The 14,486-nt window shown below is 37.1% G+C and overlaps 1 protein-coding gene across 2 annotated transcripts in view; it reads right to left on the bottom strand.

Moving 5' to 3' along the window:
- The window catches only part of HDAC8 (histone deacetylase 8), a 238,911-nt gene that overhangs the window by 132,103 nt on the left and 92,322 nt on the right, over positions 1-14,486 (bottom strand). For both annotated transcript variants that reach the window (XM_070783605.1, XM_070783604.1), the window contains exons 8-9: positions 7,609-7,781; positions 5,093-5,187 (exon numbers count right to left, since the gene is read on the bottom strand). In XM_070783605.1, the coding sequence (XP_070639706.1) occupies positions 5,093-5,187; positions 7,609-7,781 (268 nt within the window). The remainder of the gene's footprint in view (positions 1-5,092; positions 5,188-7,608; positions 7,782-14,486) is intronic.

Raw genomic sequence — 14,486 nt, 5'->3', positions numbered from 1 at the left:
TCAATTATCAAAAGAAGAAATAGAAAATTTGACTAGCCATACAACTATTAAAGAAATAGAATTCATAATTAAAAACTTTCCCACAAATAAAACTAGGTTCAAATGTTTTCACTGATAAATTCTATCAAACTTTTAAGCAAGACATAGTATCAGTTTTATATACTCAGAAAACAGAGGACTTGGGAATACTTCTCATGTCATTTAATAAGATCAGCATGGCCCTGATATCAAAAACAAAGACATTACAACAACAAAAAAACAGATCAACATTCCTTGTCAACACAGACCAAAAATCCTTGACAAAACTTCAACAAACTGAATTCAGCAATATATAAAAAGGATAATATACTATGACAAAGTAGGGTTTATCTAAGGAATGCTAGCTTAGTTTAACATTAAAAAAAGCAACAATTAATGCAATTTACTGTGTTAACAGAATAAGAGGACACCATATGAAGAAAAAGCACCTGACAAAAACCAACACTCATTTGTGAGAAAAATTCTCAGTTAATTAGGAAGAGAAGGGAACTTTCAATCTAATAGAAGATATTAAAAAAAAAATCCCTACCACTAACTTCACACTTCATAGTGAAAGATAAGTGCTTTCCCCAAATAAGCAGGAACAGACAAAGATGTTCATTCTTACCATTCTATTCAACATTTCATTGGAGGTCCCAACCAGTGTAATAAAGCAAGATAAAAAAATAAAAGGCATGAAGATTGTAAAGGAATAAGTAAAAATCTCTTTAGTCACAGATGACATGTTTGTATACATGGAACATGAGAAGCAATCTACAAAAAATACTAGAGCTAATGTTTCAGCAATGTTACATTATTCAAGATAAATATAAAAAATCAATTGTATTTGTATTTCTATATTCTAGCAACAAACAATTGGAAATTGAAATGAAAATATCATTTATAACAAGTTATATTATATATATATATATATATATAATATCAAAGTCACAAAATACTTAGGAATAAATTTAACACAATTCGTGTAAGATCTGTTTACTGAAAAGTATGAATTAAAATTTGAAATTAAAGACATAGGTAAGTGGAAATAGCAAATCCATGGATTGAAAGAGTAAATATTGTTAAGATATTATGTCTCCTCTATTTTATATTAGTAATACATACTTTTATACAAATCCACTTAATTCTTTTCAGTGACTATATGTATTCCTTGAGTTATGCCTCATATGAATGAAGCGTAACTTGTCTAACCAGTCCATCAAAAAAAGTTTGGTTAAGTAACTATTTTTTGTTCACTAAATTTTGTTCATAAATCTACTTTATGATTCAAATATGTAAACATAGCTGATATACATATATATATATGAATATAACTGTCTATAATATAACTGTCTTAATCTGGCCTAGATCATAGGATCCAAATTGTATTATTGGCTTACACAACATTCTTATATATAATAGTTCATAACCTTATTACATGTAGTGGGTGATTTGCTAAATTAGCCATGAACTGGACTTTTATGGGATCCCATGTCATCTTTGGGCTTTCTCTATGGTAGAAATACTTGGGCCAGTCATATGGGCAGGGTCCATTCCTCTCATTTTTTCCCAGCTGGGCCCAACTCTTCTTCCAGCTGAGATTGCCTCTTTATTGCATGCCTGGCTGGCCAACCTGGCACTGCAATTCTTGGGCTGGAACTGGTCCCTTGATCAGTGACTTTGGGCATGGCCGATTTGGTATCTCATGAGGGTTATGACTGAAATTTCACTGCTAATCACTTCTAATATGTACCTTCCCAACTCTCTTCATTGGTGATATAGTGTTTTCCCATAGATACATCTATTTCCTACTGGGATATCTGGTACTTCTTGCAAAATGGGTAGTTGCTACTGGGGTTAAATAGTTACCAGAAAAAGGCTAGATTATGCTTCCAATTCTTCCATCTTAAAAATATGTTTTCCAGTATGGATGTTCAGACACTTATTATTCAAACATTGATTCAATTGTTTATTCAATGAATACCAAGTTGCTGGGTGTTAACACTCTTATGAGCACTGAAAGGGAATACAGACAACCAAAACCACAGATGACCAAATGAATGGTACAGACTTGAGTGTTATAGGAGTATCCTTGAACTTCTTAACAAGTTTGACTTTTTTTTAGCTCTCTCCCTTTTGCAATCTATCTTCCATACTCTACCAAGTAAGTTTTCTAAAAACCGAGGCTCATTTGTTTTCACAGAAAAAAAAAAAAAGTGTAAGCTCTTTAGTGCATCATTCAAGGCTCCTCACACTCTGGCTCCAATTTCCATTCAAGCCTTAATCATTCCCACTCTCTCTTATAAACCCTATGTTCTACTACTATATCAAACTTCTCCCTGGTCCCATGAAGCACCAGGTCCTTTCCAATTTCTATTCCTTCTGCTCATAATGCCTTTCCATCTTCTTCACCTGGCAAACTCCCAATCAACCTTCAATAGTCAGTTAAAAGTCTTGGTGAAACATTTCCTCTATGCTCCTCATCTATCCTGGGTTGAACATATTGTTCTGTTCTATTAGACAATGAGAGTTTTGAGGACATTGAGTTTATCTTGTTGATCTCTGTAGTCCTGAATCCAGATTTGAATAGGGCCTGGCAAAGTAGTATGGGCCCAATGAATTTTTGGTAAATGAATGAACGAACAAATGAATGTGAAGGAAAAGCTCAAAGGGCCTTGGTATATTTAGGTAAGGGCTTTTTAAAAGCATAGGACTTTAAGCTGGACTGAAGAAGACCGTACAGAGGTAGGAAAAGGGCATCTGGAGGAGGAGGATTATTATCCTAGGAGACAGAAGAACAAAAGCCTGAGACTGAGAGGGAAGACACTGAGGGTGTTAGCCAGCAGACTGCAGCTGCCTGCTGCACTGTCCTGACCTTTTCACTGATTAGATTTCTCAATTACATTTTCAGCTCATGGAAGGCAGGGTGTTTTGTTCACTCCTTTGTATCCCCTTTATATTTGACGCACATCTCCATAGCCATTGTTCCTACAGTCTTGTGGTTCTTATTTTGTCTTGTAATATAATTATTTGTGTATTTACATATCTCCCCAGTACTCACACTCCCCTTTATCTCAGGCTGTTTGAGATAGGGGATGAGGTCTTAGTGTCTTTGTCTCTTTCAAGACACCTAGCATAGTGCCTGGCACACAACGGGTGGTCAGTAAAAAAACGGGTAGTTTTTTTGAGCTACCATTTGTTGATCTGATTATAGAGGACTAAAAGGATATTTCTGTGCAACTATGTATTGTGGCAGAAAACTTATATATGCCTTTATACTGTGTGGGCTTTTTTTGGGCAATTTTCGTTAAAATGTTATCTTATTGTACCTGGAAGACTGTCATTTCAATTTTCTTCTTTGTTCCCTCTTGGATGACTCACATCTCTTATACCAGAAGGATATGACAGAAGGGATTTGAAAGAGTTTGGACAAATTTATGAATGACAGTCATAAACGTCTGGATATAAGAAGTTGTTAGGCGCATACAAACAGGAAGGAGAAAACTTGCATTTCAGAAATGCCTATTTTGAGCCAAGAACTGTGTTAAGCACTTGACATACATTATATCTCATTTAATCTGGCAGACTATATCAGTATAAAGATAGGACATGTCTATCTAGAAGGCCAAGTCCACTTTCAGCCAGGCATCTCCTAGGTACCAGAGGCAGTATTCATCTTCAGTAAAATTTTATCAACCTTTAAAGATAGGTGGATCTATAGATTTGCATTTTTTCCTGGGAACAGGACACTCATTCTCAATTCAGGCTTCTACAGCTTAAAACTTTGTTTTTTGACATAACTTGATCAGTTTTTAAAGTCTCAGTGCTTTAAATTACAATGCAATCTGAGATACTCCTACAGCAATAACAGAGATTACACTTGTTCACAAATGTAATTTGTTCACTTACCTTTATACTTCATAAAGCTTCCAAATACAGAATAAAGTTAAGTCAAATAACGAAAAGAGACTTCTATTAACCCTGACACCAGTAAATTGTCTCAAATTATAGTGTGCCTTTTATTTGTATTCTAGACACATTGAGTGGTTTTTCTGAGATACGTATTATACCTTATCTATGGGTAGAAGAAAATTGGGAGGGAATTAGTTTAACTTGTTTCTAATTTTTAAAGAAATAATAGTAACTAAAAAAGCATCATGCTCCCAAGTATACAGCTTCTGCATTGAGCAAGAATCAAAATGCTATAACCCAAGTACCATCTAGACTCCTTGGGCAATGCCTTGAGAAGGTGGGGTGGCAGCCATTGATTCATTATTGTAAGTCAGAGTCCAAAGCCTGCAGCTACACATCCTGATCTGTGATAACACGTTTCTCACCAGGTGATGGAGTGGGTGGGAAGCAAAGGGGTATACTTTCAGATAAAGGGATCAGCACACTCACAGTTCTCAGAGAACTTTCTATTACATACACCTCTTTTGAGAAAACTAGAACAGACATCTGTGCTTGGAAAACATAAAGTCCATCTCATATGACTAAAGAAAATGGCAAAAGTTTAAATGACATGTTTCATATTTTGGATGGCTCTACCCCAAATTTTGTGTGCCACTAATTGTCAAAAAAATACCAGACCTGTCTTGGTAATGGTTATGTGTGTGTATTTTTAAATTTTACATCAGCCAAAGAAAAGTGAGGGATCAGGACTACCACCAAAAAACAGAGGTGCGACATACTGCCTATAGGACATTTTAAAGATAGAGGAGAACCCAGTTTCTATATTTAAAAAAAATTACCTCTTCTGTTTTGAGACTAGAGGATGAAAATATACACATATTCCAAAGATTTCTTTGTATGAACAGGTGACCCCTTCCCACAGTCTCTGTAATTAATTGAGAAATTAAAGTTGGTTGGCCTTTGAGATCTCTTATTAAAAAAAAAGGCAGAAGGTCTTGGATATTTTGGAACAAGAGCCCACTATTCTGCCAAGACAGTGTGTTATTGTTATTGGAGTGTCTCTCAACAAAACAGTATTGAGTGGTGAGGACGTGATTTTGATTAGGTGGAATGACTCAGCTCTTCCCCTTAAAGAAGAGAGGACTGTCAGAGCCTTACTTACCTCATGATCTGGGATCTCAGAGGATAGTGTTTTCCCTAGGATGACCCCGGTCAAGTATGTCCAGCATCGAGCCGTGTTGGCAAGGTTATAGCCTCCTGTCTCCATCAAGAATTGTGAAGTTAGGAAAGAATAGTCACAAAACAGCAGGAGAGGAAAGGGGGGTAAGGAAGGAGAGAAAAATGTTTTAATAAAAGGGCTAAAAAGATAATTCTAACTTGCAAGATTATACCTATGCATCTTTAATGATATTTTTGAACTACTTAGTAGGCAGACTTAAGCGAACCAATCAGGCCATGCACAGTGTGGAACCGGGAAGTCCAAAGCCTACAAAGATCCAAAGATTCTCATCTCTGAATGAATATGCTCCAGAGGACTCCAAGCTCCTCAATTCCACCAAGAAACCTGCATCTTTTGAGATGACCTACTCAAAGCAAAGGTTTCTGTGATGAATTTTGCAACAATTCTATAAAATGACTGCTAGATGTGATTTGTATATTAAACCTATTGGCAGATACAGCCCTGGAAACCTCCAGGAAAGAGAAAAGGAAAATGCTGACAGAAATAGACTTCCTTCTTTTCATATCAGCATTCCTTTTCTCCACAAAACACGGGCATAGTGGCAGAGATCAAAGAGAATAAGATGAGGAAGGGAACTATTGATTGACACTCTGACCCACCTCGTCAGGTCCTGTCACAGTCACCCAGCAGCCATATTATACTGGCTAATAATCAGCATATTTTTGTGCTGAATAGATGTGTTCTGCCATGCAAGGGCTAGAACATTGGCCTTTAGCTAAATTCCAAGAGTGTAAGGATAAAATGGAACAATTTCCTAACCTCAGAGGGTTCTGCGGGAAATAGAATCTGGTCTATTTTAGGTAGGGAGACCATATCATTTATCACCCACAATTTATCACCCACAATAGTACATTTTTAAGAGTAAAAAGGGACACTATTAATAATTATACTGGAATAACATGTATAAATTGAGACATATGGCCACCCTTTTCTTAAGCCTTTCTATTCCATGTAAGGTCAGGGATGCTGGGGCTTCTGCAATGTATCTTTTTGGCTTCATTGGAGTCCACTGAAATTTGGGGATGTGGCCCTCTCTGCCAATTGTCTATGTGATATTGGGGGTTGAGAATTTAAGTGAAATAATACTGGTATTCCTTTAAACACTCCCAACATGGAAAATCTGAATTTATCAGATCAGCTTATTGGGTATGATTATTTGATTTCAAAAGGAATCCCCACAGGTTTTAGGTAGCAAGTTCTCTCTGGCATACAATATAATTTGCAAGAATTCCCACTTATGCACTGGTATTTTCAGGAATACACATATTGCATAAGAAGAGTTATATATTCTAAAGCCAATACTTGGGGCTGAGAAAGCAAAGAGGCTTTGAAAGTTCTAAAGTAAAGGCTGTAGCCTCAAACAAAAGTAGAATTCACACATCTGTATTTTGCGGAAAGGGCTTTTTTTTCTTCCCTCTGGGCCTACCTGTATCATAATCACTCTTTAGTGCTGTCAGGGAAAGTAATATGTCCATAGTACTTATCAATGTTATCTTTTCCCTGAGTTGAAGTTAATACATTTCTTGCCAGCTTTTCAGAAGAGGTTGTTTCTTATAAGCACCTTCAATTTCAATCTCTCTAGGGTTTGAGGCTGCCAAAAGACCATGCTTGTGTATTTGTGTTGAATTCTCACTCATTTTCGTAAGGCCTCCCCACAATCTCCTTTAATTTGGTTTTTACAACAGGTTGACAAACAACAAACTATTAGCACTTCCATAATACACTTTAAACTCAATCTGCTTGACCATGTTATTTTAACACACTAATCTATTCATTTAACAAAATAAAGATTGTGCCAGATAGAAGATTCTACACAAAGCACCATCAAAGGTAGCTCAGGTTTGTGTAAATGCTTCTATTGAATAGACCCAGCTTTCTGTTGGTTAAGTACTACAAAATATAAGTATACTTTGAAGGTAAGAATGCCCAAGAGATGCTTTACATCTCTCAAATCCATGCTTTTTTAGTGGGAAAGAAGTTGTTCTTGAATTCAACTTAGATATTCAATTAATTCATGTGTTTATTACTTGTATGTGAGTAGGGTTAGAATTTTAGTGGTATCTTTCCAAAAGATAATGATTAGAACTGGGAATCAAAGGTGATCCTGAGAGAAGATGGATCAAAGTCCACTGGGCTCAACATCCTCTATTTTAAATAAGATTTGATGTCACCTTTAACCAAAGCACCTTTGCTTCAGGAATGGAAACTTAGACTTCAGAGTGCCAAGGAGTCAATGCACATGCCAGGCTGAGGAGAAATGTGTCAGAGTACTTCCTTATGCTGAACCATGAAGGTGGCAGAATTCATTGACTCAGGCTTGTGGACCACGGGCAGCCTGGTATTATCCAATCTAAGAAAGCCAAGTTTCCCTCAGTGTCAATGGACAAAATATGGCAAAAGGTCAACAAATTCTCCTGGTGACCTTCCTTTGTACTTACCTCCTCCCAAGATGAGCGTTGCCAACTCCCATTGAAGGATGTACTTAAGACATTTGCCAATTCCAACTGGAGTCATGTTAAAGGAGCACATGGGATCCCCAGCTATTGTATCAGCTCCCAGCTGTAAGACCACTGCTTTGGGATTAAAGGCTATGTACACTTCCTTTAGTACACTGTGGAAAAGAAATAGTAGATAAAATGTCAGAAAAAGATAGGTCTGTTTGGTCTAAGGTTGGTCGTGAGGGTAGTTGGAGGTATAGCTGAATCAGCAAATAGTGAAAGGAAAAAACCCAACTTGTCAACTCATCAAACTTTCCATCTAAAAGGGGTAAATCAGACTTCATGTAAATTATACCTCAATAAACCTGACATACTAAAAATTTCCCCCCACCTCCATCCTCACCAAGGACCAAATTTACTTTTCTATTTTAGAACTCAGATTTCCTTTAAATATCCATTGTAATTTAATTTCAACAGCCACAGGACATAGTGCACACATTTACGCTATTTTCAATCTGTGAAAATAGGACAATATACTGAATGAATGATTATTTCTGATAATTTAAGATTTTAAAACACTTGGAGTTTATCACCTACTTATCAATGAGGGCTGGTGAAGAGAATTAAACTCTTTCTGAAAGCATAGATGTTATCAGCTTACTTTTTATTAGGCTAAAGGACTTCTGGGTTATGAAATACAATCCCCCCTCCAATTTGTATGTAACCAGAGTATTATAGGGAAGGAAACTGGAACAACTGATCCAAAACTATAAATCTGAAAGCACTCCAAAGAACAAACTGTAGTGGGTAAAATGAACATAATTTTGGGTAGAATCATTCAATGCTATCAAATCAACCTAACAGCTTTTTTGGGTTTTTTTGACAGAAGCCTTAGAGATGAAAAGGAAATTATCCCTGTGACAGATGACCTTAGTCAGGCTTCTAGCATTATCATTAATTGAATGTTGACAATGTCCAGAATGCATTCCTAGGAGTTATAAGGTCCCTGTTCTCAAGGGGCTTACAATCTAGCTCCTAGACAAATGCCAGTCCTCGAGGGCTTGAGTACCTCTTACAGAGACGTACAAACAAGTGCAAATTAACATACTTCAGAGTTGAGAAAATGCAGAGTCAAAAAGTGATAAAAATGTTGCAGTTAATGACCCCTTCATAATCAACATGTCAAATTATACCAGTGGAGTAAAAACAGAAAAATCCCAGATTCTTCTGAAACTGCAAAAAGAATGCAGGGATATGAAATGCTGTCCTCCAAAATTCATATGTAACCAGGGCATTGAAAACTAATGAAAACTGCTCAGCTACAGAGGCATTCTTTGACTCAAAAGACCAGTTTGTTTTGATTTCTCATCTACGTAGACAAATATTCAGTGATTGTGGAGATATAAGAATATTATAAAATTTATGACATATGATCCTTAATACAGAAATACTCGGGCCTATTCCCTCTTTCATGTGCTTATCTCCTGAGTGCAGAGGGAAGATAAGCCACCTGAATAGTTAGCCAACATTTGTTGAGCAGCTACACATACAGAGCACCCTATTAGCTGCTGCCAGGAGATACAGAGGGAGGCATGATTTCTGTTTTAAAAGGGTTTATAGCTTGATGGGGAGGATGGGGAGGCAAGCAAGACTAATGCTTTTTTTCATTTCATGCATTCCCTCATTTTGCACACATTTACTGAGTGCCCTCTGTGTATCTAGTATGTAACTGTACCAGATGCTTCAGGAAAATAAAAAGATGAATATGACACAGTTCTTATCTTCATGTAGCTCAGAGCAGAGGGGGAACTTGGACCATGTTAATAAATAACTAAAACACAACGAATAAAGAAGTATCAGAGATGGCACAGAGCAGGAGGTAGAGTAACTCTTGTGAGGTCTTACAAGAGGAGAAGATATACAATGAGCCACCTATCAAAATGGCTAAAATGAAAAACAGTGAAAATATCTATTGCTGGTGAAGATGTGGAGAAACTCGGTCACTCATACCTTTTGGGTGGGAATGTAAAATGGTATAGCCACTCTGGAAAATAGTTTGGCAGTTCCTGTCAAAACTAAAAATGGACTTGGGGACTTCCCTGGTGGTGCAGTGGATAAGAATCTGCCTGCCAATGCAGGGGACATGGGTTTGATCTCTGATCCAGGAATGAGAAGATTTCACATGCTGCGGAGCAACTAAGTCTGCAAACTGCAACTATGGAGTCTGTGTGTCACAACTGCTGAAGCCCAAGTGCCCTGCAGCTGCACACTGCAACGACTGCGCCTGCGTGCTGCAACCAGTCTCTGCATCTAGAGCCTGCAGTCTGCAATGAGAGAACCCAGTGAGAAGCCCACGCACCACAAGAAGAGTAGCATCTGCTCGCCACAACTGAAGAAAGCCTGCATGCAGCAACGAAGTATAACAAAATATATAAAAACATAAAATGGCCTTGCCATACAATCTAAAAATTGCACTCTTGGGCATTTATTCTAGAGAAATTAAGACATTTTCATATAAGAATTTGTACCTGAATGTTCATAGCAGCTTTATTTTTAACTACCCAAACTGGAAACAACCCAAATGTACTTCAGCCAGTGAATGGTGAAACAAACTGTGGTACACTCACAGCACTGGAATATTGTTAATCAATAAAAAGAAATTCTTGATACGTACAAAAAACATGGATGGATCTCAAGGGAATGATGCTTGGTGAATAAGACCAATCTCAAAATCTGTATAGCACGATTCCACTTATATACCATTGGTGAAACAACAGTTAGAGAGATGAAGAGATTAGTGGTTGCCAGGAGTTAGGGATGAATGTGGCTATAAAAGGGTAGCATGAGAGCCTTGTGGTGATGGCACAGTTCTATACCTTGATTGTGCTAGTGGTTGTGGTTATGCAAAGCTACATGATAAAATCCCAGAGAGCTACACACACACACACACACACACACAAATACATGTATAACTGGTTAAGACTTAATATGCTGTATAGATTGTACCAATGTCAACTTCTTGATTTTGATGTTATACTATAATTGTGCAAGATGGCAACATTGGAGGAGGCAGGAGGAAGAGTACACTGGACTCATCTATACATTTTGTTACAACTTCCTATGAATCTATGATTATCTTGAAATAAGTAAAAAAAAAAAAAAAGACTAGGAAATATTTACAGGCACATGGGGTGAAGGTAGGGGAAGGAAGCAGGGAGGTTGTGGGGATTATGGGTAAGGGACTAGGTTTAGAGGAGGAACTGCATGAAGGCTTGGATCAAGGAGTGGTGGAAGTGAGGCTGTTGAGGCAAACATGACTTAGGGCACAAAGGGCCAGATAGACCAGGCAGGCTAATGTTTGGATTTTTACTTAAAGGCTATGAAATGTCTTTAAATTGTACCAATATTTTTCTTAGATCAGTCTCCCAAGGCAATAGAAATAAAAGCAAAAATAAACAAATGGAACTGAGGCAAACTTATAAGCTTTTGCATAGCAAAGGAAACCATAAGCAAAACGAATACAACCTACAGAATGGGAGAAAATATTTGCAAGTTACGGACTGACAAGGGCTTAATTTTCAAAATACACAAATAGCTCATACAATTCAATAATAACAACAAAAAAATCAACCCAATCAAAAAATAGGCAGAAGACCCAAATACACATTTTTCCAAAGACATACAGATGGCCAATAGGCATGTAAAAAGATGCTCAGCATCACTAATTATAAGATAAATGCAAATCAAAACTACTTCACACTGGTCAGAACGGCCATCATTAAAAAGTCTACAAATTAAAAAAAAGTCTACAAATAACAAATGCTAGAGAGGGTGTGGAGAAAAGGGAACTCTCCTACATTGTTGGTGGGAATGTAAACTGGTGCAGCCACTATGGAAAACAATATGAATATTCCTTAAAAAAACTGAAAATAGAGCTACCTTATAATCTAGCAATCCCACTTCTGGACATATATCCAGAGAAAACTCTATTTCAAAAAAATAAATGCACCCCAATGTTAACAGCAGCACTATTTGCAATAGCCAAGACATAGAAGCAACCTAAATGTCCATTGACAGATGAATGGATAAAGAAAATATGGTATATTCTGTTTGTATACACACACACACACACACACACACACACACAATACTACTTGCCCATAAAAAGAATGAAATCATGCCATTTGCAGCAACATGGATGGACCTAGAGATGATCATACTAAGTGAAGTCAGACAAAGACAAATACCATATGATATCAGTTATATGTGGACTCTAAAATATAACACAAATGAATTTAGTTACAAAATAGTCACAGACATAGAAAATAAACTTACGGTTACCAGAGGGGAAAATGGGTGATGGAAGGATAAAGTAGGAGTTTGGGATTAGCAGACACACACAAACAACTATATAACTGGATCACTTTGCCATACATCAGAAAGTAACACAACATTGTAAATCACTATACTTCAATAAAAAAAGAATTCATTAAAAGGTATGAAATGTCTCAAACATTGTATGTGTGCATGCACACATGTACCATATGCACAAGGCATGATTAAATTTACATTTTTAAAAGATCCTCTGATTATAGCGCAAGATAAAGTGAAGGTTATCAGGAGGTTTTTGCCACCATCCAAGTCAGTGGCAGGAAGGCTCAGAGGGAAGAGTTGGATTTGGGAGATACTCCTATGGTAGAATCAATTGGGCAATACACACTGTCACACAAGAAAAGCATATGAATGTTGATACCAGTCCTGAGTGTTTGGTGCTAGGGAAGAAGAAAGGATAAAGGAAGGCAGGTGTTACTGGGAGAGTTGTTTTAATAGCAGCCAGGAAGGGAAAATGAGAATTCTTTTTTAAATGAGTCCTCAGGGCTTTAGATGGGTAGAGAAAAGGGTAATTAGAAGCTTTGAAAAAGGTGGGGTATTTTGTTCACGGTGTAAACGTCAAAGCAACTAGAAATAAGGACAGCTCACCTCATGTGAGAGGACTACATGGTGGACACTTAAACTGAAAATTGCAAGTTTTCCTTTGGTTTGATGTTCAAATGGGAAACACTGAAGTCTGAGACCAGTACTGATGCTATTCAAAACTAATGCTTATTAGGAACTTTGATTTTTGCTGTTGCATGCAAGGCCAAAGAGAGGAAGACTGGAGGTAAAGATATTGGCAAAAAGGGTCTTAAAGCATTCTGGGCACAAGAGCAACAGGAAGCATAGTGAGGTAAATTTGGAAAAAATGGAAAGGGTTAGGTGACAGATTGGTTGTGGTGGGGGTCAAAGAAGAAAACACATTGCCCATTCTTCCAGAATTCACAGGGAACACAAGGACAGAAATTGGTATATTCCTTATTTTTAACTTTCAAATTGAGTTTTCCTCCCTCTCATCAGTCTTTCCTTTTTTAAGGTCAATGTCATTTGCTTATACTAAACAAATACTATCAATGTTCTTATCTACAGACCTATAATGTATTCTTTTCAACTTCCTTGAGGATTTTGGTATCTGGTTCACAATTTTTCTGTCTTTTCATTTCCTTGCTATCATTCTCTGCAGTTCAATAGTCATTCACTCACTCAAATCTTGATTCAAGTACCTACTCTTCCCTATTCTGGGCACTAGAGATACAGAAACAAGCAAGACTCTAAGAGTTCCTGGTCCAGTAAGGGAGGGAGACAGGAAAACAAATAACCATGATAAGTGCTACCTTAGTCATTCATTCATTCATTCAAGAAATGTTAATGGAATGCCTATTTGCCACGCACTAGGTTAGGCAATGAGTTTACTACATTGAACAAGAGAGAGATGCTGCTTTCCACTGTGACCCTCCTAGTTCTCTGACATTACAGTTTCTTCACCTTTTGAATAATAGTGATGTCCTCCTGCACTCTGCTTGACTTATCCCTGGGCGTAGTCATGCTTTGGAGCCTGATAAGGAAGCACTTGGAATTGCTTCACATCTAAGACTCTGAACTACCTTTTCTGTGTACTATTTGCCATCCTTCCATGTTTCCTCCATTGAACTTACTCTTTATTCTCATTGTAACTCCTGTGTCCTAGTTTTTCTTCTATTTTCATCATCCATCAGCCCACCTTTTGTCCTCACACGTGCTTCACTACTTGTTTTGAAGAATATTATCTGTCATTTTAAACATACTTAATTCCCTAACATGTTTGTCATTTTAGCCTTATTAATCTTTAGCCTTTGGATAAATCACACTGTCAGAATTTTCAGCTCTGTTCTGCTGGAGAAAGCTGAGAAATCAAACCAATTTCATCTTCTACAGCTTATGTTACAACTCCAACTTAACAAATTCCATAAACATTTATTGAGTGCTTAACACGTGCCACTCCCTCTGTGCAGCTTGGCAACTATTTGCTTCACCTCCAATTGGTAAACAACTACATTTCTTGCAGCATCTAGTCTAATTTTTTAAAAATACAATTATCCTGAAAGTAAATTCTTCATGTTAAAAAAATCAAACATAAAAGTCTATCAAATAAAAGAGGAAAAAATCTCCTTTTCTTCATCTTTACTCTCTCTCCAAAGGTAATTCCTGATTCATTACACATAGTTTCAATCAGCTCAGTCAAGGATCAGAAAAAGTTTGATATATATCTTTCCAGATCAAACTTTTTCTGCCTTATGCTTGAGTAAGCTAGTCAAAGCTATGTCTAATAAATGCCTTCTTCTACCTCTTTTCTTTACCTGAAAATGTCTTCCCTCATATTCCTTCTCTTTCTTGAGGCTAATTTTACCAGCTGGGCACTAGATCCTATTTCCAGTTGCTCTAAGAGCCATGTATCACCAATGAGATCTTTCACATCTTTAGTCTCTGCCTTCCTACTGATTCAGTTCCTTTGGGTCACAAGTTGT

The sequence above is a fragment of the Bos indicus genome, chromosome X (assembly GCF_029378745.1).
Source record: "Bos indicus isolate NIAB-ARS_2022 breed Sahiwal x Tharparkar chromosome X, NIAB-ARS_B.indTharparkar_mat_pri_1.0, whole genome shotgun sequence".
NCBI lineage: Eukaryota > Metazoa > Chordata > Mammalia > Artiodactyla > Bovidae > Bos > Bos indicus.
Note: the sequence above shows the minus strand (reverse complement) of the source record. Positions and strands in the feature narration are given on the sequence as shown.